At 40.2% G+C, this 24,751-nt stretch overlaps 1 protein-coding gene across 1 annotated transcript; it reads left to right on the forward strand.

Annotated features, from left to right (window-relative positions):
* The first annotated feature begins 318 nt into the window (after window positions 1-318).
* Window positions 319-23,977, forward strand: LOC121422093 (claspin-like). The gene is given in 14 exon segments (XM_041616908.1): window positions 319-868; window positions 2,082-2,194; window positions 4,253-4,439; window positions 6,935-7,077; window positions 8,497-8,652; window positions 10,768-12,637; window positions 13,616-13,705; window positions 14,087-14,414; window positions 16,418-16,597; window positions 17,256-17,413; window positions 18,649-18,709; window positions 19,374-19,967; window positions 19,970-22,059; window positions 22,699-23,977. Coding segments are annotated over 14 exon segments (6,222 nt in total). The 5' UTR covers window positions 319-715; the 3' UTR covers window positions 22,798-23,977.
* Window positions 23,978-24,751: the final 774 nt, after the last annotated feature.

Here is a 24,751-nt window from a genome sequence, read left to right on the forward strand (position 1 = left end):
AAGATTACATCCGATAGGTCGAAAGTTTTATTCGACTCTAGCTTTACCAATTTAATTACAAGCGTTTGTTGTTCTTTACTATATTTATTAACACAACAATAAATTAAATCGTCTTACTTTTGCAATATTAGTTAAAAATATCAGTTAAATGATTGTCAAAAATATGTATTTAAATCGTAAATTATATAATAAACATATATTTAAGTTGCTCTAAGCGTAATCGTACGGAAACTGAAAGGAGAATACCCGCAATTAGATTTATTGGCATCTACCTTCACGCGAGCTTACATACATGTAGCTTTGTGTTTTGTGTGTGTGTCTGTGTTCGAGCGTGTATTGTGTGTGTGCCAGCTAGCTAGCCCAGCCCGACAGTGACCTCAAAGCTCTCCGTCCAACCCGGCGATCAAGGTCTGTACTTTGCCGGTGGTTTGCGTTGACAAATGCGAGCCGCCGCGCGGTACGGTATAGTCGGCCAGCTATAGTGTGTACGGTATATGCGCCGCTGAAATGATCGTGGTGAATTTCGGCGAAGAGCGATGTGTAAGTCATTAGATTAGATAGATCTCCACCAAAAATGATGGGATATCGTCATTCTCTTGGATACCTTCTCATTTCATCCTGCCATACCAACGATCTCCCGGAATTCTAACGAATATCGCCGTCAAATTAAGGGAAAGAATCGTTCGAATTGAAGGGGAATTTCGAATCAATCAAGATGCCAAACGCACAAGAGTCTGAGCCCGGCAGCTCGGGCATGTCTGGGGACGTGTCTATTGAAGAAATAAGAAGTTGGTGGAAGGTTCCTGCGATAGCTCACTTTTGCTCCCTCTTTGGATCGACTTTTCACCTACCAGACTTTGAGATTGAGGTAAGAATTCACTCAATAGATCTGCATTTTACAGTGTGAGTGTGTCAAACTTCAGTCCAGAATCGTATGATGGGGGGAAAAGCTACGCACTTTGTTTACAAACGATAGAAACTATGCCAATTTTGATATTTGAACAAATTATCTGTTGCTAACTTGTGGCAAATATTCTAAAGATCATTAAGCAAGAACAAAATATCACAAAACTCACTAATACGAAAATCCCGCCGTGTTTTCCGAACACCTCTTGAATTCGCCGCCCGATGTTAGAAGGGGTCCTAAAGCTACGCACTCGATTTATCATGCAGTAAAGTAGAATTTCCTGTGCCTCAATTTCTAAAATATGTTCATACTATTATAGGATAATATGAAATTAAAGAGAATATAGCTCAAAAATTAAAAACAGTTGTGGGTGTTCTCTGCATTTAGAGATTTACTGCAGCCTCTGTAGAAAAAATTGAATAGGAATCGTTCGTCACTCTGCAGTCACAATTCCACACAAAGTGCGCATTTGCCATTAAAAACTGCGATGAGTGGTGCGTAGCTTTAGGACCCGCGCAGCTTTAGGACCCCCTACCATACATTTTTTTAAAACGTGTTTAAAAAAGAAAGATTTTAAATTAAAATAAAATGAGTTCAAAAATGTCTGAAAATGCATATTAAAATCTGATCAGTTGATCATGTGGGTTAATCTTACATTTACAAGAAAATAATAACTTTCATGTGAATGAAAGGAAATATAGACCCTTTACAGCTTTACCACAAGATTTGGACGAATTGTTTGGGATGTGGACATTGACCGTCACATTGTAATTTGTTATGGTTGTGAATTAGAAAGGAAAATTTGCCTTTGTGAGGCTTTGCCCAACGATCTGTGCCTGAATGGAATAAACTCCCTCTTGAAATAGTTAATGCAGTTTTGCTTGACAGCTTCCAAAAGCTCCTGCAAAATCACTTTGATAATATCCATCACCCCTCCTCATAACGTGCGTCCAAGTCTAATTTCATCTTCCAGATAGGCTGCAGAGCCCTTTGAAGACTACAGCAGATGATGATGATCAATGAATGACAATGAATCAAATTGTCATAAAAAACTTTTTACTACCGGTAATCGTGATCCACGTGCAAGCAAGGTGGTACACTTTTTTTCCAAATGGAAAATCACTTTAAACCTGAATTCATTTTATTGAGTTTCATTTTTATTTTTATATTTCAGGATTTAGAGGAAGCTCTTTTCCTTGATGCTGGCCAGGAAACAAGTCCATTTCTACCAGACCTATTGGTGGCGCTGTTGAAAGGATGCTTCCCCGACTCCCGTAAAGACATCACGTAAGTGGTATTACAGCATGGCATAACATAGACAGCTGGCAGCCGTCTGTTTCGAGGATTTTTTTTTACATTTTAAAAAAAATTCTTGACACAGACGGCTCGCTATCGTGCAGCCACCATTAGGGGGTTAACAATGCAAAATCCCCCGACGGGGCTCATTGATTTTTGTCTTTGTTTCATAAAATATATAAAAGGAACTGGACCAAAGTAAAGATTATTATTCTGTTTTAGCCTGAAACGCACTAAAACAGGAAATAAAACTTAAAAGGGGGAAAAAACAGCGACTTACATGTACAGTATTTGGCTGTCGCGCAACTTCCCTGGTTGATCCGAACTTAATCCATAAACATATGGCCATTGAGTCCCTGTACAGATCGAGTTAGAAATTGGGTCTCTGTAATTGGTGACTGGAGCCATGAAGTTCAGCGGAAGTTGCGGAACAACCGATAAAACAGAGACCAAAGCTTCTGGTCTAGGCAAAACAATGCCCCAAGTAATCAGTATCCTTTGCCTCTTCTCTGCACTATGCGTACATACATCTGCTTGATTCTATACAATCTAAAAGGACAATTGCTCACTGCAACCATCCTGCCTGTGGGGAATCTTCAGGTAGGACTATGCTATGCCAATTGATGCAGTACACAGAGCACAAGTTAAAAAAATTGTAAATTTTCAAGATATCACTTGTGTGACCAAATATACTAATTTCCATACAGTTGCAATTGTTTTTCATTAGTATTTTGGGAATAATTTTTGTATTCACCAGAGCGCTCAAAAACTTGGATTTTGGGTATATTTTTGGGAAAGTTTTATGGCAAGGAAATTGTCATTTGCAGTCTGTTTTTAATTCAGAAAAATAATAAAAAAGAAATTCATTTTTAGAGCCAAGTTATATGATATATAACTGTAGTGTAATGGGTGACTGACAGTGTCCAAAAAGCAAGCATTTGTTCCCAAGAAAAAGAGAAAATAAATCCAAACATTGCCAACCTTATTTTGCCGCACATAGAGTAGTAACCTTTATTGAATGAGTGTGAAAGGATAGATCTGCTTACAAATGATTGCAAGGGTTACTCCACAGAGATAGATTGTCATTTGAAATTCTATTGAGTCAATGGTAAAATACTATTGAACTGCAGGTATTTCACGTTATGGCCTCAAATGCTTCCTTTCTCATCAAAATCCTTGTACATACTCCTCACCGGGCCTGCCAAATATAGTACGATAATACACATGTGGGCCGTTTCATAAAGCTTTTTGTAAGTTAAGAGCGACTTTAAGAACAACTGGTGAACCTTTCTAATGCGCTAAACCTTCGCCAATGAATATACATGTAGCATTTGCCACTAGAAAGGATCACCAGTCGTTCTTAAAGTCACTCTTAACTTACGAACAGCTTTATGAAACACCCACCAGATGGTGGACTGTACTTCATCAGAAGAGAAGAAGAATGTGTATCAATCGGTTGCAGACATAGGCACCATTTTTTTTTTCAATGTAGATCAATATGGCAAGAAGAAAAGGAGAAATCAGTGAAACCAGATGGATGCTCACATAAATTTAAGTGTGACGTAGAGTCATGCTTTCATGTAAGCCTTGAAGGTGGATACACACATGATATGTAATGCGTAATCTGAGTGATGGTTACAGGGTATGACCTGACCAATGACCAGGGTTTTTTTTGAAATCCCCTGGAATATTATGATACATACAGAGATGCCAAGCTCAAAGAACAGCTACGCATGAGATTTTCTGTGAATCTGAGTGAGATCACAGACATTGTGTACAATGTATATGGGGATAGGCTGTGATAGTTGCGTGAGACAGAGATTTGAGGGGATGAACAAGAGTCCAAAATGCTTGAGTCTCACGCATAATGTGTGAGACTTGGTAGCTTTGTACATACATGTAGGGCCAACATATCATAGTGGTAAATGTAAAAATAAAAAATGTGTTTGTCATCTAAATGATCTACAGATGAAAATTTTAACTTCCATGGTAGGAGCATGTAAAGTATAATGTTTGTTAACTTGTTCTTGCTCTTTATCTCCTTTACAGAGTTGCCAACTATCATCGACACCTACGGGAGTTCATGAAGAAGCAATGGGAGCTGGTGGAGGGGCGAGTGAACCCTCTGAACCTAGAGGATGCGACATTCAAGGGCTTGCCAACCCTGATCAAAGTAGAGATTCTTCACTCGCTCTGCGATTTCAGGCTCGATGCGGCAGACGTCTCCCTGTTAAAGGTAAATGTTATTCTTGGCGGTTACACTTCGTAATTCCGAAGATACGATAAAACAAAATAAGGTTCGATGTTACGAAGGTTCGTTAATCAAAAAATGAAATAAGGTTCGTTGTTCTGAAGGTTCGTTAATCCGAAAACGAAATAAGGTTCCTTGTTCCGAAGGTTCGGATTAACGAACCTTCGGAATTACGAACCTTCTGAAATACGAACCTTCGGAATAACAAAGCTTTGGAAGTACGAATGTATGCGATTCTTGGCAACCTGTCCACATTTCAAGGGGAAAAATACAGAAGTTTCTTTCCCACTTTTTTTTACAACTTTTTAATAATTTGCCTTTATTAATAGGCTGAAAGGGTAAGGTAGTATGAAAAGAATGATGATGACTTTGAAGAGGGCTACAGTAGTACATGATGTTAAATTTGCATTGAGGAGGAGTTGTAGGGGGTGAGAAGTAGGTGGCTGTACTGGTAGGTGGATGGTGATGTTGATTAAGACAATGATCAAAGTGCTTTGTGGAGAATCTTGCCCCCACTTACAAACGGTGTTAGCGAGTGAAGAATGGTGGTGGATGTAATAGTGATGATGATGATGAGGAAGAGGATGATTTTGATGGTGATGATGATCATCATTGATGATATGATGATGATGATGGTGATGAGGATGATTTTGAAGGTGATGATGATGATTTTGATGGTGATGATGATTTTGATGGTGATGAGGATGATGATGATGATGATGATGATGATGATAAAAGGCAGTACTGGTAGGTAGATGGTGATGATGTCATGATGATCATGGTGATGGTATGATGACTTTGATATGGATAGAACCGATAAAAAGGGGCGGTGAGGATTAGGGTGAAATGGAGGAGGGGAAAGATGATGGTGATGATGATAGTGTTGGTGGTGAATACTGGTGATGATGATAATGGTGGTGGTGGTGGTGGTGATGACAGTGATGATGATGATGATAGTTGATGGTGATGATAGTGATTAGGCCCGTTTTGAAAGTCCATTTTTGATGCACGTGTACACGGCGTGTTTTTCGGTCGTGTACACGTGTACACGTTGTAAACACTGTGAGAGCGAGTTCTGTTTTCATGTCGACACGGACCCGCATCAATATGTCATAAAAAGGGTCTATATAGCCTAAGTCACGGTTTTAAAGCTTACCTGAGAAGTTTGAAGTATCAATCCACAAAAATTGGTGCAAATTAAAAGTTTACTCGGCTTAGCAGCGCATTAAATTAATAAAGAATGCAAAAGAAAATCAGTGCAGGGCCCTAGCTATCGCCGACGCTCGGTGGATGCGCATTTTGTATACTGTACCGTACATGTACATGCATGCACAGATCGCTGCAGAATAAGTGTAACTGAAGTTATCGATTAATTTTCATTATTATGTTGCCAATTTGAAGAGCGTTTGTTTGTAGGCTTGTGTGCGAGCGTATAACACGTAAGTTGTAGCGATGATCGCTATCGCAATTGGTGATTCTCAAATTGACTCTGAGTGTGATTGAGCAACGCTTTCGAGCTTTTGAGACCGGAGCAGACCCATTTCGTGGTACAAAAACGTGAGTCTCCAGAAAGAATGTGGATTAAATTGGCGATTTTGGAAGTGAACTCACTCTGGATTAATTGAAATATGTTGACATATTAGTAATTAAAACATGTGCAGTGTCTGAGAACTAAGATTTAATGTGAGGCTGTGAGCTTGTTTATGCAGATGCTACCGTGTACACGGTGATGGAATTTAGTACACGTGCACTGACTTGACCGTGCGTGTACACGTGTACCCGAAACGGGCCTAATAGTGATGATGAATGATGATGATGTTGATGATGCTGAGGATGGTGATGATGATGATAGTGGTGATGGTGGTGATGGTAATGAGGATGATGATGATAGTGGTGATGGACTAATGGTGGTGCTGCTGCTGATGATTAATTTATGATGATTATGATGATGATGGAGGTAATGGTGTGAGGATGTTTATGATGATGGCAATGATAATGTTAATGAGAACATAAGATGGGGATTCATGCAAGAGTGATAAGAAAATGAGAAGGATGAGGATGACAATTAAAGATACATTGCAGTGTTAGGAGGGGATAAGGATTAGGATAATGAAATGAGGAAGAACGATGATGATGATGATGACGATAATGATGATGATAATAATGGTTGCAATAGACATGATGATGACAAGCTTGAGTTTGACATAGAGCTACATGTACATGTATTATGGTTTTCAGGATTATACACCAGTTTTTCTGGACACCATTTGAAAGAGACACTCGTACCCCAAAAGAAAAGTAATAACCATGGATAAAAAGTTTATTCTTTTATTTCTTTTATGCACATGAAGGTAATCTCTTTATTTGAGTAACTATCATGTAGACCTCTTTATGATATACATGTATTTGTTTATTTTAATTCATCTTTCTTCATTGCGTCAGGATTTTCTAATCATTAATCAATCATTTTCAATGTTTAGGATTATCTAGGAGAACAGCTGCGTGTGGAGCCGCTGGGAACAGATTCTAAAGGGGCCAAATACTGGTATTTCTACAGCACTAGACTGTACAAGGAGGACCCAGCCCCAAGCTTTCAGCAAAAAGAAGCCAAACGCAAAAAGAAGTAAGCCTTGTATTCTTTCTGAAAAAGAAGTTAATCTTTGGCCCAAGTTTAGAGTAAATACTGCAGGTTTTCAATGTCTTCTGGATTTATACGTTTTGATTTCTTTCATTGGATTGTGTGTTGGTTGTTCAGTTTGGTTTCCCCATTTTCTCATTATATTTTTCCCTGAATGATGAATAGTTGGCAGTTTTGCTTCAAATTTAACTTTGCTATGTGTATCACCTCATTCATACTGCATTAGACCTACATGTAGTAGTATCAAAGTGTGGACTCAGCATATCGTCATATCAAAATAGAGGAAGGTAGAAATATAGTAATTCAATCGTCTTGAAGAACAGCAAATGTCTTAATTGGCAGTTCTGAGGTTGTGGAAAATTTTACGTTGAAACCTCCCAGGCTTTTTTCGCAGAATAATTTTTTTCATTTAAGTCACTGTTTAAAAAAAAAACACACACAAAAAAAATTAGACAGATGAAGGTAAATACATACATGTATACAGTGTATGTGAATGATTAGGAATTATGTACACGTAAGGCCCGTTTCGGGTACACGTGTACACGCACGGTCAAGTCAGTGCACGTGTACTAAATTCCATCACCGTGTACACGGTAGCATCTGCAAAGCTCACAGCCTCACATTAAATCTTAGTTCTCAGACACTGCACATGTTTTAATTACTAATATGTCAACATATTTCAATTAATCCAGAGTGAGTTCACTTCCAAAATCGCCAATTTAATCCACATTCTTTCTGGAGACTCACGTTTTTGTACCACGAAATGGGTCTGCTCCGGTCTCAAAAGCTCGAAAGCGTTGCTCAATCACACTCAGAGTCAATTTGAGAATCACCAATTGCGATAGCGATCATCGCTACAACTTACGTGTTATACGCTCGCACACAAGCCTACAAACAAACGCTCTTCAAATTGGCAACATAATAATGAAAATTAATCGATAACTTCAGTTACACTTATTCTGCAGCGATCTGTGCATGCATGTACGGTACAGTATACAAAATGCGCATCCAACGAGCGTCGGCGCTAGCTAGGGCCCTGCACTGATTTTCTTTTGCATTCTTTATTAATTTAATGCGCTGCTAAGCCGAGTAAACTTTTAATTTGCACCAATTTTTGTGGATTGATACTTCAAACTTCTCAGGTAAGCTTTAAAACCGTGACTTAGGCTATATAGACCCCTTTTTATGACATATTGATGCGGGTCCGTGTCGACATGAAAACAGAACTCGCTCTCACAGTGTTTACAACGTGTACACGTGTACACGACCGAAAAACACGCCGTGTACACGTGCATCAATAATGGACTTTCAAAACGGGCCTAGTACACGTCATATGACATGGCATTGTGTTTTATTATGTTTTGTTTTATTTATGAGGCTCCTTTTTTATTTGTTGTTTTTCAGAGAAAAGGAGAAAATCAAGAAAAGAAAGGAGAAAGAAGTGATTCGGAAAAAGAGACTTCAAGAAACGACAAAGGCTCGGAAAGCCCTGGAAAAACGAATGGCGAAAAAAAAGCCATCGAAAACAAAGAAATTAATGAAGCCTCTGAAAAGTGATAAGTAAGTATCAGACATTCCTTTGAAATTTCATACAGTGTCCATGGGATCAGTTTTGTGAAAATTGTCAGCATTGAACAAATGTCCCACAGTAACAAAAGGCTGGTCACACTGCCCGAGCGTTGTTGGAGCGGTAGGGAGAGAGGGTCGAATTTCGCACTCAAAATTGGGGAAAAAATTGAAAACAAATAAAAAGCAATTGAAATAAAAAATGGTGAACGGTAGCGAGCGGTGATGATTTTTTTCTCTCCGCTCCACGACCGCTCCAACAACGCTCCGGCGGTGTGACCAGGCCTTTAAGACAGCTGGAAAGTGTTATGAATGATTTATCAGACACAGTTTGTTTTGTCTGACAGTTTCCATAATACGAATCCTTCTCTGCCAATCAAAACCAAGGAAACCTTCAGATCAGACAAGTCGTTGGACAAAGTGTTAAATGAAAAGCCCTCCTATGCTTCTCAGCTAATCGAAGCCAAGGAAACTTTAAAAAGGGATGAATCCAACCTTAGTCATGAAATGTTGTGACTATTTCAAAATTGAGATCCCTAAAGCTATTTAGATTTCATACGTGGAAGGACAATGTACTTTATAAGGGATTTGCGGTTTTCTCAAAATTACTCATTCCCCTGGGGCAGCAATCCGAATATAACCAATTTGGCATAATATACAAATATACCAGGCTTTGAGTAAGTGTAGCAGGAATTATTTGTTGGAGGTTGGAATGGCATTACTATTTTTTTCCGAGGGACTTGCCTGGTAGAATCACCTCGCTGACCGGTGCACCTGAGAGATCATGATCTGTGACGTGAATGATGGAATAGTGCACTTTTCCGCCATTGACGTCACAGAATAGTAACATTTCTTCAGTGGGCGTTTCATTTTAAACATCGCAAAATAGAATATGTTTGGTCACATGATGCTATTCAGACCATTCAGCATATAGGATTCAGTTTATAGAGGATATAAAGCCTTATATCCTTATGAAAGAAGAATATAGTTGAAATAAAACTAAAAAATAAATAAAACAAAAAAAAATAAGGGAAAAAGAATTTATTTTTTTTGGTATTGAAGTAAATATGAGAGTACTTTCTTGCCTCACATCAGTATGACATCACCAATGCAGCCAATTTGAAGTCTCCATACATAGTGATTACAAACTTTTACAAATTAAAAAAAATCATAACTTCCTCACAGCTTGTCCAATTTTTTCAAAACTTTCACCCATGTACTTGTCTGATTTTTTCTCTTCTGATAAAAACAACTTTTTATTTGGGTTGGAATCCCCTTTAACATCTGACAATTTGTCAGATGACAAATTTTGATTAAATGCCTCCCTCTTGTCTTATTAAAAAAAATCTTTATTGTAATCAGTAATCTTTGCACATGTGGTAGCACAAAAATTAGTGACTGATCATAAGATTGGTCTTAATGTAAATTGTATATAATGCTCAATGCAATTAATCAAGAGTATCAGTCCTATAATCAATTCTTGAGTTTTGTGTCACTGGGCCCTGTACTATGAAGAGGTTACATAATTCTTTTGGGAGTTGTAGCTCTATCTCTGGCTTTTTCATAGACTTACGATTGGCATCTATCATACAATTATTTTCATCTGGTATTTGTAATCTGTTTGGAGTATGGACACTGGATTTATAAATAATTTTGAATCTTGCATTTAAAGGTACATGTAAACTAAAGTTGAGGCTATACTTTGAAAAATGAAATTATACGTGGTTATTGTAAACAAAATCTTAAAAACCCAGATATGTAAAGTTTCTGAAGTATAAATTGGAATGCGATGTTATCATTAATACATTTTTAGTGTACCTGGGTATATATATATTTCTTAACTGTTCCAGGTATCTGGAAAATATATGTATATGTAGGTAACATCAATTAAATTGCATGTACGAAATGTATATTCATATGATTTGGTAATTTATTGGAATGATCACATGCACTTTTGGGGATCTACCAAATCTTCTCTTCTTTTTCAGAACAACTTTTGTTTATCTACAGTGTACTTTGAATTGGAATTTACAATGAAGAAGTTAACAAGAAGGGTACAAAGCTAGTCCTTCTTTCTTACTGAAATATCTTTTCTTTTCAATTCTTCAGTGAGACATGCAGTGAGGACAACATTCCTCTGAGACAGCTGTGCAAGAAGAAGGCAGAGGAAATCAAAAAAGAAGATAAACCAACAGGAAGAGGTAAAGGAAAGAGGAAGATGGAGGAGGAGAAGGTGGAAGAGCCAGAAGAGATCAACGAGAATGGGAAGCGGAAGAAGAAGATGCCGGTCAAAAAGAATGTCAAGAAAGTTAAGAAAGAGGAGGTCAAGGAGGAGCCGGGAAGCGATGCCGATTCGGAAAGCGAGGAAGACGACAATCCAAAGAGCAAAAAGAAGAAGAAAGAAATGAAGATGAGGAGGATGATTAAGAAAGAGGAGCTGGAGACGGAGACAGAGTGCGAGGAGGAGGTCGACAAGAAGAGGAGGAAAGTTTCAAGTCCAAGAGGAAAAGGAAGAAAGAAAGAAGAACTAAGCATGGACAGCCAAGAGGAGAGTGATGTTGGAAAGAAGAGTAAGAAAGGGAAGATGAAGAAGGGAAAAGGTCTGAAGAAGATGAAGGAAGAAACGGCAACAAGTGCAGAGAGTGAAATGGACATCACTGAAGCAAGGGGTAAGAAGGGTAAAGGGGTTGGAAAGAAAAAAACCAAGAAGAAAGGTGAAGAAAGCCAGGAGGATACTGAGGGTGAAGCAAAGAAGGGGAAGAAAATCAAGAAAGGGAAGAGTAAGAAGGGTAAAGACACTGCTACAGAGAGTGAAGCTTGTGATGCCGATGAAGAGAGGGAGGAGCCAAAGGGCAAAGGTAAAAAGAAAAGCAAGCTGTCTAAGCTGAAGAAAGAATCATCCATGGATCTGCAGAGTGGGAGTGACCTGGACAAGAAAACTGGGAAGAAATTAAAAGCAAAGAAAAAGAAAGCCAAAGCGGAAGCGTCATCCCAGGATGAGAGCCAGGAAGATCTACCCAAAGGCAAGGCAAAGATTAAGCAAGAGGTGACGGGAGTGAAAGAGATGGATGAATCAGATGAAGGGAAGGTAAAGAAGAAGCGAAGGAGAAAGAAAGAGATCAAGAGCAAGGAAATCATCACTGCAACTGAAAGCGATACAGAGGCTGAACCAGAGATATCCAGAACTGGCAACAAGAAAGACCAGAAGACATCCAGTCCAGTCAGGGTAACAAGAAGTGGAACCCCTACCAAAGCTGAAAAAGAACCACAGAAGAGCAGATGTGCAACTCCTAAAGGGAAGAATGCTGCCAAAGGAAAGGCAAAGAACATCCCAGATGCCAGCTCACAGAGTGAAGATGATAAGGGATCGAAGTCTAAGAAAGGGACAAAGGCAGGGCAGAAAGCCGGGAGACAGATAAAGAAATCATCCAAGAAATCCGACAAAGAGGGGGCTCAAGAGAGTCAAGAAGAAGGCCGTGAGACCGGAGATTGCTCTGTCTCTCCTTCAAAGAAGCCTGGTAAAGGTGGGAAAGCAGCAACAGCCACAAAGAAGAACAAGCCATCCACAAAATCTGGCCAAGACGACGAAACTGTCTCCCGTGAGGAATCAATGGCCCAGGACAATTCTGCCAAAAAGGGCAAAACAGCTCAACCAGGGAAGAAGCAGACTCCTGCCAAGAATTCCTCAAAGGCTCCTGCAGAGCAGAGCGACCTGGACGAGAGGGAGGCCCTGAAGGAGCTCCAGTCCCTCCTGCTGTTGGAGAACATGCTGAAGGTAGCCTCCGACGATAGCTCCAGTGAAAGCTCCAGCGAGGAGGAGCCGGAGACGGCGCGATGGCACCTGATCTGCCACACCGAGGAGGACTGGGAGAAATTGACAGAATCCTTCAAGAAGGCTAGGAACAAGGCCGAGAGGGAGCTCTATCTTGTCCTTAAGGAAGACTTCTTATCTGACATTCACGACATCTTTGCTGCAAAGGTAATTCATTTTCTATTTATGTTCTCGAGTTGCCAATATCCTTGCAAATACCAATTTTCTGCTATGACTTTTTTCTAATAATGAAAAGAAATTTTACTGTATATTCGTATGTATCCCCAAATCCCTTTTATTTTTACACAATGATTATTGTAATAAAATGAAATGTTATATTTAACCTCTAGTCAAGGAATATCTGTGTGATATTCCACATTAAAATACCCTTTAATTCTTGAGTGTTTATGAACTCATGCAAAAAGTGAAATATTCTTTATTCTATTTGATGATCATCGCTTTGTTTTATGAACGAGCACTTACATGTAGATGGAAGCTTCAAAAAAAGATGTCATGAGACAGACAATGATATTTCTTCCACATTGAAGTGACATTGAATTTGTTGGATTCACAATATGGTGCACCACCTATCGTTTGCAACGGACAGGCAGAACTACGCAAAGCCTTCTGGCAAAAGTTGACATATCTGTTGCGCGCTCTCGATGCATACGAGTGCTGCACTGGCCGACGAGGTTCGGCTGGCTTGCATAAAATTATGCTGTTTACCAGGGTCCTGGGGTGCGTTTCATGAAAGGACTTGTCGGACGTTTTATCCGACTTACCATAAAAACAGTGCCTCTCAGCCAATCAAAATCATGGAAAGATGTTAGATCTGACAACTTGTCGGATGAAAATATTGATGAAACGAGGTGGGAGAGAAATATGCCGCATATTCATTTGCAAAATTTAGACCGTTTTTGGTGAATTCTTCCTCCGCTATTGCCATGTGGTTTTCATTTTTGACGCATCACACTTTAATACACTAGCACTGTGCTCTGCCTGCGTGCAACGGCGACCCAGAAGTTAGAAATTGGCCGGTCCACTGCAACTGTTGGATGGTGCTCCATATTGTGAATACACTAAATGATATGGTGTTGACAATCATGTGCAAATTGTTTCTAATAACGATCATCATTTTTTTGTCAGGAACGAGCACTTAGACGGAAGCTTCAAGAAATGATTCCTAGACGAACCTCTGGGAGAATAGCGGACATCAAGGTCAGGCAAGAAGAGGAAGTAAGTATTCCAAACAATTCTGTACCGGCCACACTGAAATGTTACCCAGTTGCATTGAAAATCAAAGGGAGTTTGTATTATAATGTTGAATAGATATGCAGGAGACTCATGTTATACTTTTCTGACCATACTCTATGTGTACAATATTATCTCCCCCCCACCTGCCGTATTTTTCCCATTTCACTGTACATGGAAGGCAAAGTACATGTACATGAATTATCTAACCGTAATGGAACCCCCAACATTGTGTGCGATAAATCTGTAACATGCACAGCCGGTGTTTTTTGGTCTCATGGCTTTTCTTTGAAATTAAAAAGTGAAATTTTGAGGTGAACTAATACCCTTACACCTGTGCATCATTTGTATTATCGCCTTTGACAGGAGAGGATGAAGTCTCTTGCGGAATACGAAGAGGCACAGAAGAAAGAAGCAGAAGAGGCGGTCCGGAAGATATCCCTGCGCAGGAGAAATAGGAGACAGGGGGAGTATACGGAAGAAGCGGATGAAGAAGAAGAAGAGGAGGAGGAAGATGAGGTAGAAGAAGAAGATGAACAAGAGGAGGAGGGAGGTGAAGAGGAGGGGGAGGAGGTCGAGGGAGATGAAGAGGAAGAGGAGGAAGAAGAGGAAGAAGAGGAGGAAGAAGAGGAAGAGAAGAATAAAGAGGAAAAAGCTGGAAAGAAGAAACAAGCTGCCAAGGAGGAGAAAAAGGGTGAGTATTAATGTAAAATTATCTGGACTTCAAGATATAAATGCCATGTACGCTATCACCTTGGTTCCTGACTAGGAAAAAATTCATCAATAATCAATTTCAGGTTAGGTGAAATTTATATTTTGTATTAATTAATAGGGCTATTGATGTCAGTACTTAAATTGAGTTTGATTTTTTTTACCACCTAAAGCTATCACAATACTATGCTATCACCCAGCTGAAAACAAAAGAAGAAAATATCAGTGGCATGTTAAAAAAAAATTCATACAAAAATCACGTTGTAGAAAAGAGAAATGAACTCAGGATAAAAGAAGGAGGAGGATGAGGAAGATTAGGAAGAAATTAATAACTTTGTTGGGGACTCTTTTGCGATCAGAATTGCAGAAAACAATTCCATTTGACCAACAAAAGTAAAAGTTATACATTTATGATTTTGCCGGCCTCAAAATAATCGACGGCCATGGCCGTCGATGCCCCCATTACTGGCCGTCATGCCCTTCTTCTTTTTGCTAAAAGTTACGGCCACTAAAAATGTGCCCTTTTTATATGGCCGTGGTGCCCTTTTTTCTCATAAATGTGCCCTTTTTCTGATATATAATGTACCCCTTTTGAAAGTCTGCACCTTTTTTTCTGAGCGAGGAAAACTTTTCTCCGATCTCAAAAAGTATTCAATACCTTAGCTTTACCAGCGACGTCCAGTGCATGTATGCAGTCTAGTCCGAAGCCGCGCCGAACGATGAGCTAGCTATACACAGCTGGCCGGCCGGCCGGCCGCTAGCGCGCTTTACATATGCTATGTAAGCTGCAGCATAAGAATGGACGAGCGCGAGCTCCGTATGTGTACTACACAAATGTCGCGCGCGCGCGATGCGTAAGTACAGTACTTTGAATGGGAGTGTTTCATAAAGCTGTTCGTCAGTTACGAACAACTTACGAACGACCGGTGATACTTTCTTGGGTGCTAATCAGATTCACATTTAATTACATGTAGCTCAAGAAGGTATCACCAGTCATGCGTAAAGTTCATTTTTTCTTAAGTAAATAATGTGGTTTGGTAATGAATCTGATGTATAACATCGACTATGGAAAGCCCCCCCCCACGCCGCGAAACTGTAACACCTACAAATAATTTATTACATGCCCCTTAAAAAGTGGCCTTGGTGCCCCTCTGTATGGCCTTGGTGCCCTCTGCTGCCTGGCCTCAGTGAAAAAGTGCCCCTCAAAAAAGTGGCCTTGCCCCCCAAAAATCCTATTTCGAGGCCTGTTTTGGGATGAAACACAGAATTTGCATGGATTTTGTACATGGAATAATGTTTTTGAGCACTTATGGGTTTGACATGCATTTAAAAAAGTTTGCTTGATCTGGAACTGCATATTCGGGCATCGCAAATTTGGTCGCAAAAGATGTGCAAGACTTGAAAGTAAACTGTCAGTGAGCGGTGCGCTAAAAGAATGCGGCATAGCGGCGTGTAGTGATGAAATTGCTTGAGGGGATAAAAATTGACCCCCCCCAGTTAAATAAGGATTAAAGTGATTGGTTCACATTGGTTTGACTTTAAAAAATCTGAGCTACATGTAGAAGGTCACACTTGTCACCTATGTCTGTGATATGTTACATAAAAGAAGCCCAGAAAAAATTGCGTTTGAAAATCATTTAGTGCTTTAAAAATTGAAATATAAGGTGACCGGAAACACCATCTTAATTTCATCCCATACACTTATGTGTACTATTTAGGCATCTATAAGACGCCTCTTTACATAATCGGGGTTTGCCTTGTAGTTTTAGCTTTTCATTCTCAATAATGGTTGTTTTCAGGGTTTATTAGTTCTAATACATGCACTTGTACACATCTTTCATCTTGGTTTGAGAATTTTTTAAATCAGCTGCACACAAAGTTAAACAATACCTTTAACATCTCAAATCCTTCACATGTTCCAACTCTGCTTATATTCCATAGGTTTGTGAAAGCAGACTAACATTCTCTTTTCCTTTCTTCCAATAGAACGAGGTATACGTGCGAGACTGCGTGCAAAGAATGCGTCCCCTGAACCGAGCTCCGATGACCCGACCTCATCGAGCTCCGTGCCCTATGACCTCGGCTTCGGCAGGACGACACGGAGCAGCCGGAGCCAGGTTCAAGCGGAACAGGAAAAGGAAAAGCTCAAGAAAAGCTTTGCAAAAGGTGAGGAAAGTATGGTGTGACAAGATAGTGCCAGAGTCAGGGACAAAATAGCATGGGGGACTGGGGGAGATTTCACCCCCGAAATGCTTAAAAGAGCCCACCAGAATAAAAAAAAGCCTTAGAAAATCCCTTTTCTCTGCGATGTTTGAAGGCCTAGGGAGCGTTTCATCAATATTTTCATCCGACAAGATGTCAGATCTGACATCTTTCCATGATTTTGATTGGCTGAGAGGCACTGTTCCTATGGTAACTGTGGGATAAAATGGGACTTGTCGGATAAAACGTCCGACAAGTCCTTTCATGAAACGCCCCCCTGGTCCCATGTTTGGAAGTAATCTGACCCTCTTTATATAGAAGCTTCATAAAATATTTTGTCTTTGTTTTGTCTTTGTCTATGCTCTATGGCAGTGTCTGTGATACAAAGGGTATGTTGAAGTCTGCGTATTTCATCATTACACGATTGTCACCTGTGTAGACACGGTCATTTGTATAAAGTGAAAAAAGCACTGGGGATAGTATGCAGTCCTGTGGTATTAAATGGGGGGAAATATGGGTTGGACGTACCAAAAAGTTGATATATCATGGTATTTGCCCTACATATTCAATATGTGTCTCCCAACAGCTCTTATACGTCGTTGTTCTTTCTCTATCTCTCTAGTGCTAGATACCACAAAAGCCCATTATGAGGCATGGCCATTCATCGACCCTGTACAGGAGTCTTATGCTCCCAATTATTACAGCATCATCAAAGTCCCCATGGATATCGCAACAATGGATCTCAAAGTCGAAGAGAGGATGTACCACTCCATCAACGACGTAAGAAATGATTCTTATTCAAGTGTTTATGATGTTGGCCAGCGTTAATCCTCAAATTGGCAACTTCATTATTTTTTTTCTCAATTATATTTTGTCAAAGTATAGCATTCTATCAATGATGTAAGAATAATTTTTCACTCAACCCTTAGTAGTGTTGACATTTTTTTTGCAATATCTATGTAAAAGAATAAATGGTACACTCTATAAAGACATTAATTTTTTTTTTCTATTTATGTTTTTTTATGTTTGTTCATTCTTATTTATTGCATTGTAGGAAAAGATCAAAATTTTAATCTCTTACTCACTTTGACACTCTGACTTATTTTTTATTGTAAAAAATCTGAAACATTTTGACCACCGTTTTGTTGGCTCAGTTGGTAGAGATTCCTTCTCACAACCAGGAGGTCGGGGGGTTCAAACCCCGGCCGCGTCAGACCAAAAGAGCTTAAAAGATGGGAGTTGCTGCTACCCTGTTTGGTGTTTCGATTAAAGGGATAGAGCCCTGTCGATCTGGCGCTGCACAGCGGCTTCCTTGCCCATGATTAATTGGGAAAAGCATATTTTCTGAGTATTTCACGTCTATTTCAAACAATCAAAAATGTGGATTTGTTTCCCACGCCATTTTTTTTTCATTAATTCATGAACACATCAAGCATAAAATTAAATGTGATTATGTATTTTTCATCATTGTTCTCATATATTTTGAACAGTGTAACAATGGACATTGTCACCATCAAACTTGTCATTTGTTTGAAGAATTAGCCACTTGTTTCATTACATTTATGCTCATGTATCATATTACGTTTGCAATTTAACACTCTTCTGCTAGACAACATATTTCAATAGTACCTTCATGACTAGTTGGAAACATCAGTATTTTTCAGAATTGCTGTATTTTCCTCATGAAGTACAAGTGATTAGAAATAATTGAAAAAATACTAGTATTTTTATGTTTTCCTCAAAATGTGCAAGTAATTAGAAATGATTAAAACAATATCAACATTTATATTATTTTGACAACTTTGCAGTTTGCGTAGTATGATGATTTTAATGTTTCCCCTGCATAGCCAATTTCAAGATTTTAGTGAGCATTAAGTTTATCATCAAATGAAAGATACCATGAACAAACCAATTGAAATAATGAGATTTAACCGTTATCTATAATGACCTTCCATGTAATTTTATTTTTTTTAATTCATTTCATTTTATTTATTTCCCTTTCTTTCTCTTCACAGTTTGTGAATGATATGGACCTGATTTTTCAGAACTGTGTTCAATACAATGGAAGAAAAAGTGGTGAGTATCGATTTGTCAAAGTGGCAAAATTGGAGCCCAGTTATGTTTGTTTGTCTCGGCTAATCTGTGGCAAATAGTACAGGGCTCCGCATTAACCCATTTTTCCTACTGGTCCGACCTGATGTCGAACCAGTAGATGTCCAGTTTGTCCATTTTTTTCAGAGCCATTTCTCAATTTTAGAGTCATTTTTTGAGATGCCAGAGCCATTTTTGTCTCACCTGCGAAGCAGAGTGAGACTATAGGCGCCGCTTTTTCCGTCGGCGGCGGCAGCAACATCAAATCTTAACCTGAGGTTAAGTTTTTGAAATGACATCATAACTTGGAAAGTATATGGACCTAGTTCATGAAACTTGGCCATAAGGTTAATCAAGTATTACTGAACATCCTATTAGAGTTTCATGTCACATGACCAAGGTCAAAGGTCATTTAGGGTCAATGAACTTAGACCATGTTGGAGGAATCAACATAATGCAACACAGAGAGTTAATGGATAATATGATATATTTTCCAGTAATGTAATAAAATGCTGTTACTTTCTTGTTATTTCTACTTCATGACTCCTTTGATATGCTTTTGCTTTTTCCAATTTATCTATATCATATTGTACCTGTAAATGTACAACCTTTCCTTATAGTGTTGTTCTTTGTGTTTTGATTTTTCCAGAATACACACTTATGGCACGCAAGGTAGAGGCTTGTTTCCGACGGGCACTCAAGAAGCAGTTTCCAAATTTCCGGAAGAAGAACGCCAACTGCCGACCTGTGCCCAAACCTGTCTTTACCGACTCCCAGGATGAAGGTGAGACGGATTCGCAGAGTTCCTTGGACAACAGATCATCCAACAGGTTCTCTAAGAAAAAGACGGCCCGGAAGAAGTCTGAGGAGAATGACGGAGAGGGTTTGGAGGAGAACGAAGAGGGAGATGAACAGGAGCAGGATGATGATCAGGAAGAGGATGAGGAGGAAGAAGAGGAGGAGAAGGAGAAGCAGAAGGAAGAGAAGGAGAAGAAAGAGAGGGTCTTTGAGGAAATGGTAGCGTCATCTTCAGACCCTAGTCCTTGTCCAAGCCCGGCTTCCTACCACTCTGAAGACTACGCAGAGCTTAAGAGCTCCAAATCATCCTATCTGAGCCTCAGGGCACCCCAGAAATGGAAGGAAGATGATGACGATGGGGATGATGAGGAAGAAGATGATGATGATGACATTCCTGAATTGGATGAAAAATCTGTCAAAAGTGTCCTGGACAAAAAAATTAGTGATGGAGTGAGAAAAGTATCGTCCTCTCCCCGAGAGAGGAATTAATTCTGAGCGAGGATGAGGATTGTAGTAAGAAAAGTGCCAAGACAAATATTAATAAAGTCGGTTCCTTGAGTGGTGCAATAAGTGGTTCAGGATCGCCTGAGAAACCCTTCGGGACAGAGCCAAGACCAGGACCATCATACATGCCAATATCATCGGCCCGCTACTCAGATAATTTTGAGAAACCGAGAGCGCATGTTCCTCCGATGGTTGCAACGCCTCTACGACAGAGTAATTCTGGTAACGTGAGCCATCAACCTAAACCGCTGGAGGTAGCCAACAGTGGGGAAGATAAGAATAGGTCACAGAGTTCTGTTCCTACTGATCAAAGGAAAGTGCCATTCTCGCCAACTTCAAAGACATCTCAGGACTCTGCATTACAGGAGATGTCAGGACAGTCAATTGCTGATAGGGGTATGGGAAAGACTGGATATTCTTCAGGAGATCAGTTGATGCAAAAGGGGGTTGTTCATCATGGAGTTGTGCAGGGACCAGAGCCTTTGGCTGTGCAACCGATAGTTGAAAGAAATACGGCTGTACAGCATAATCGGTCTTACCAGGATATGATAGATCTCAATGCAAGGAGACCTCAGCCCCCACCGCAGTCCCCTTGGTACAACACACATTCAGAACAAAGCAATAAATCATCAAGTGCAACGCAAGCTGTTCCACCCTTGATACAGGATGGAGCAGGCTCTCAGGGAACCATGCTGCAACAGCCACCAACAAGTGGCACTACTGAACAAAGAACCCATGAAATCATTCCAATACACCATTCGGGTGATACGCAACAGCAAGGTAACTTGCCAAGTCATCATCAAAGTCATCATTCTCAAGGTCATCCACAAAGTCACCCACAAGGTCACCCTCAAAGTCATTCACAAGGTCATCCTCAAAGTCATCCACAAAGTCATGCACAAGGTCATTTGCAAAGCCACCTTCATTCTTACCCTGGAAGTCAAGGAATAGGACGTCCATTGGATACTTCTGGCATGCCCTCACAATGGGGCATGCCGTCTAGAGATGTCGACCCTTCCCCTGCAAAACTCTGGCGACCTCTTACAGTAGACTCTCCGTCAGTGCCTAGCCAAGGCCAAACCTCTCTCATGCACAAGGCCCAGAGTCCGCCTCAATACCCTCAGACTTCTCAGAGTGTTAGCCAATCAAGTACAGTGCCCTCTCAATCTGCCCAACAACAGGCTGCTCCTATGTCAGAAACCATGCAGCGATTAGCATCACAGGGAAGTCCCAACGCCCATCATGGTAGCAGTACTACTGCAACAGAACTCTTGCGCAGCATGGCATCTCCAACTCAAGGAGCAGCCAACTCTACCAGGCCTTCTCAAGATGTTTCTAATCCGCCGACTACCCAAACCAATTCCCTCCCCGATGATGCTTCTAGGCCCAGCAACTCTTTTAAGTTACCATCCCACAGTCCTATGCCAAATACTATTCCTTCTGGCTACCCTAGCTACATGCCAACTCAGAGGGTACCAACTCCAGGAATGCCACCAACTATAGGAACTCCAACTCCAGGAATAGATCCGACCACCTACCCAGGATACAGTGGACAGGTGGTTCCAGGTCGCAAGGATAGCATTTTTGATCCAATGAGAACTGGCCACACCTCCCCGTTCCCAACCACACCCGGTCCCAAGCCGGACATCTTCAACCCAACTGGCCGGTTGACTCCTGGAGGTATCCACCCGTCTCTGTCATCACACCGATCGTCAGCTTTCAACCAGCCTCAATCTGCACTGTACGCAGGCCAATTCCACTCCATACCTGCCAGTCAGACCCTGCCGTCATCCTACCCTGGTCTCAGCTCTCCTTCCCACCTACGCAGTCTTCTCCAAGGGCGACAGGGAGCCATCCCTGACCCCATGGCTCGGGTGGGCCAGTCTGATGTCACCATGCTGCAGAGGCATCCTTACCTTGATCAGTCAGCGTATGGGGGTTCCCCAGGGATCGATCCTAGGTACTCTATGTACCCCCAGCAATACAACCCACGGATGCCACAGCAACCGATGGGATCCAGCGTACCATACCCGGTAAGGCTTCACTGCATGTTTATTCACTTCTATTTAATTAATTCATTATGTTTTATTTTATTTTGTTTAATGAGGTCCCCGATCTGGAATGAAATTGCTGTTTTACTTGGGGACATTCATTATTTATTCATTAATTGTTGAAAAACCCCTATGGGAATGATATGAAAATATAAAAACGTTTCCTCAATCTCAGAACAGGCCCATTGCGCCTCTGCGAACAATAGGTGGTTTGCTAGATACATTGGTGGATTTCAAGTTCAGTGTTGATCTTTTGGTGTTGGTGTTAGGTCAATCCTAACATGAGTATAACACCAAACATAAAATGGAGGTTGTCCTGAAAAGTCACTCACTAGTTGTTGAGATGTCAATAGTGTGATCTGGATCAGAGCTAGGGAAAGCAATCCAAATTTCAACACCAACGCCAAAACCGAACTTAAAATCACCCATTACATGTATATTTACCTGTATGTCAATCCATCCATATTTTCTATTTCAAGCCCCCACCTACCTTTAATTTTCAGATCATCTGTCCTGTTGATAACTAAAAAAAAGTAGGTGTTTTTGATGGACCAAAGTCTAATAAAGTTTTCGTGACATTTATCTGATCAACCCCACCCCCTTGTTATTTTTTTTCTGTAGGTCGGTAGCAGTAGCTCCTACTTTTCAGGGCAGGCCCCTCACCCTCAAGGCTACCCCTCCATCAACCCATCTCATGTACCACCCGGCTACAGGCGATGATGTGCGCTATCCTCGAGAAATGGTAACAGTCTTTCTATGAGGTAACATGCCTACGGAGTACATGTAACAACCACTCCACAAACCCATCTCATGTGCCAACCTGCTGTAGGTGATGATGCGCGCTATCCCTGAGAAATGGTCACATTCTTTCATTGCGGTAACGGGTAGAGAGATTACCATTCAAGCAACCCATCTCAATCACCTAACGGCTATAGGTGATGATGCATGCTATCTCTGAGACGTGACAACAATCTTTCATTCAGGTAACATGCCAGAAAGGGTGTGACAATAGTCACTGATTCTCTGGCAGTAATGCAGGTTATTGTTCTACAAATGGAAATATCAGAAAGGTGAAAGGTGAAAGACGGACGAGGAGGAAGAGGAGATATCAACGAGAACTAAATTATTTATCCTTGTTCCTCTCTCACTGGCAATTACACTGTATGTATAAATTATGTATTTTAGGTATTTATTGTCACTCTTTACCAGTGAGATTTTGCGTACATTTTATAAGGTAAAGTTTACTTCTCTGATTTGACAGCGTAGTTTTTGTCAATTTGAAAAATAGTTTGAAAAGAGTTTAGTAGGGCAACGGAACTTTTACACAAAAGATATGTGTATCATGAATAACGTACATGTCTGTTCAAGAAGTATTCTTGAAGGATTTGAGCAAAATGTTCGTTACACCTAAATCAAACAAATTCTCATCTTTTCACAACAATTAAGTGTTTGCCTTGTGCGCTTCCACCTAGGACTCGTTTCTGCAGGCTTCTTCAGACTAGCGCTGGTGGGGTAGTATCGGCTGGGCGGCAGTTGGTGAGAATGGGAATGTATGTAGTGGAAAGTTTATATTTTCCAGCATCTCTGTTCACGGAATCTGCCAGGTTCTTCTGGATGTGAATGGCCTCCCTGACCCATCTTGTGTATTTATTGTCATCTCTAGCTAGGAGTTTACTCTTATTCCTGTTTATTGTGTGATTCCTTTAGGCTATATGGTCACTACTAGATGACTTAAGCCCCCATCACACTTATTCAGAAACAGTAGGAATCAAGCAGAAGCTGGAACCAAAAAAATATTCAAATATCTAGACATTTTCGGGAGGAATTTATGAATTCACCAAACTGGAGTTGAAATTCAGTAAATTGACCGGGTGAATCATCATACACTAGTCAAAATGAACCACAAAGGGAGTCAGATTGATAATTTGTGCTGCATTCTTGGACATTCTAGGCATTTTAGATATTCTGACTGCATTCTGAGTGCATTCGAAATATTTTTGTTTCTTTTCGCCGTCCCGAAGTTTTTGGTCATGTTCTAAACATTTGAGGGGTATTTTCGAACGGTGTTCGACGTAGATTTAAATGACCAACTGGTGGTCGAACAATAGTCCTTTCATTCTGGCCAATTCTGCTTGATTCAGAATAAGTGTGATGGGGGCTTTAGGACTGACTAAGCCTCGTTTGTTCTTGACCTTGCTGCCGATTCTACTCCATCTACGTTGAGTCAGCGCTAGTCTCAAGAAGCCTGCAGAAATGAGAAGGTGAATGCTCACAGTGAAAAACCAAAGCTTCACAACTATACATGTACATATAATAATACTTTGACAGTGGCGGGTGCCAATATACATGTATACATGATATTGTATATTCAGAATCTGTATCGATATTCTGTAGTTGTCTTTCAGTCGTAATAGAGTAAAAAAATAAAACTTTTTCTCGTGACATTTTTCAGTATTTCTATTCTTGATTGTAGACTCACTTGATAATATTGTTATAAATAATTGTATTTATTCAGCATTTTCATGTAACATATTTTTAAGCCAATCATGTTCATGAATTGTGAACTTCTTTTGCTATTTTCGAAATCATAAATGTGATTTTTCTTCTCAATTTTTTATGTGAATTAGTAGATCTTTTTAGAGTGTTCAGATATGCAGTACTACAGTTCATTGTT

The sequence above is a fragment of the Lytechinus variegatus genome, chromosome 9, assembly GCF_018143015.1.
Source record: "Lytechinus variegatus isolate NC3 chromosome 9, Lvar_3.0, whole genome shotgun sequence".
Taxonomy (NCBI): Eukaryota; Metazoa; Echinodermata; class Echinoidea; order Temnopleuroida; family Toxopneustidae; genus Lytechinus; species Lytechinus variegatus.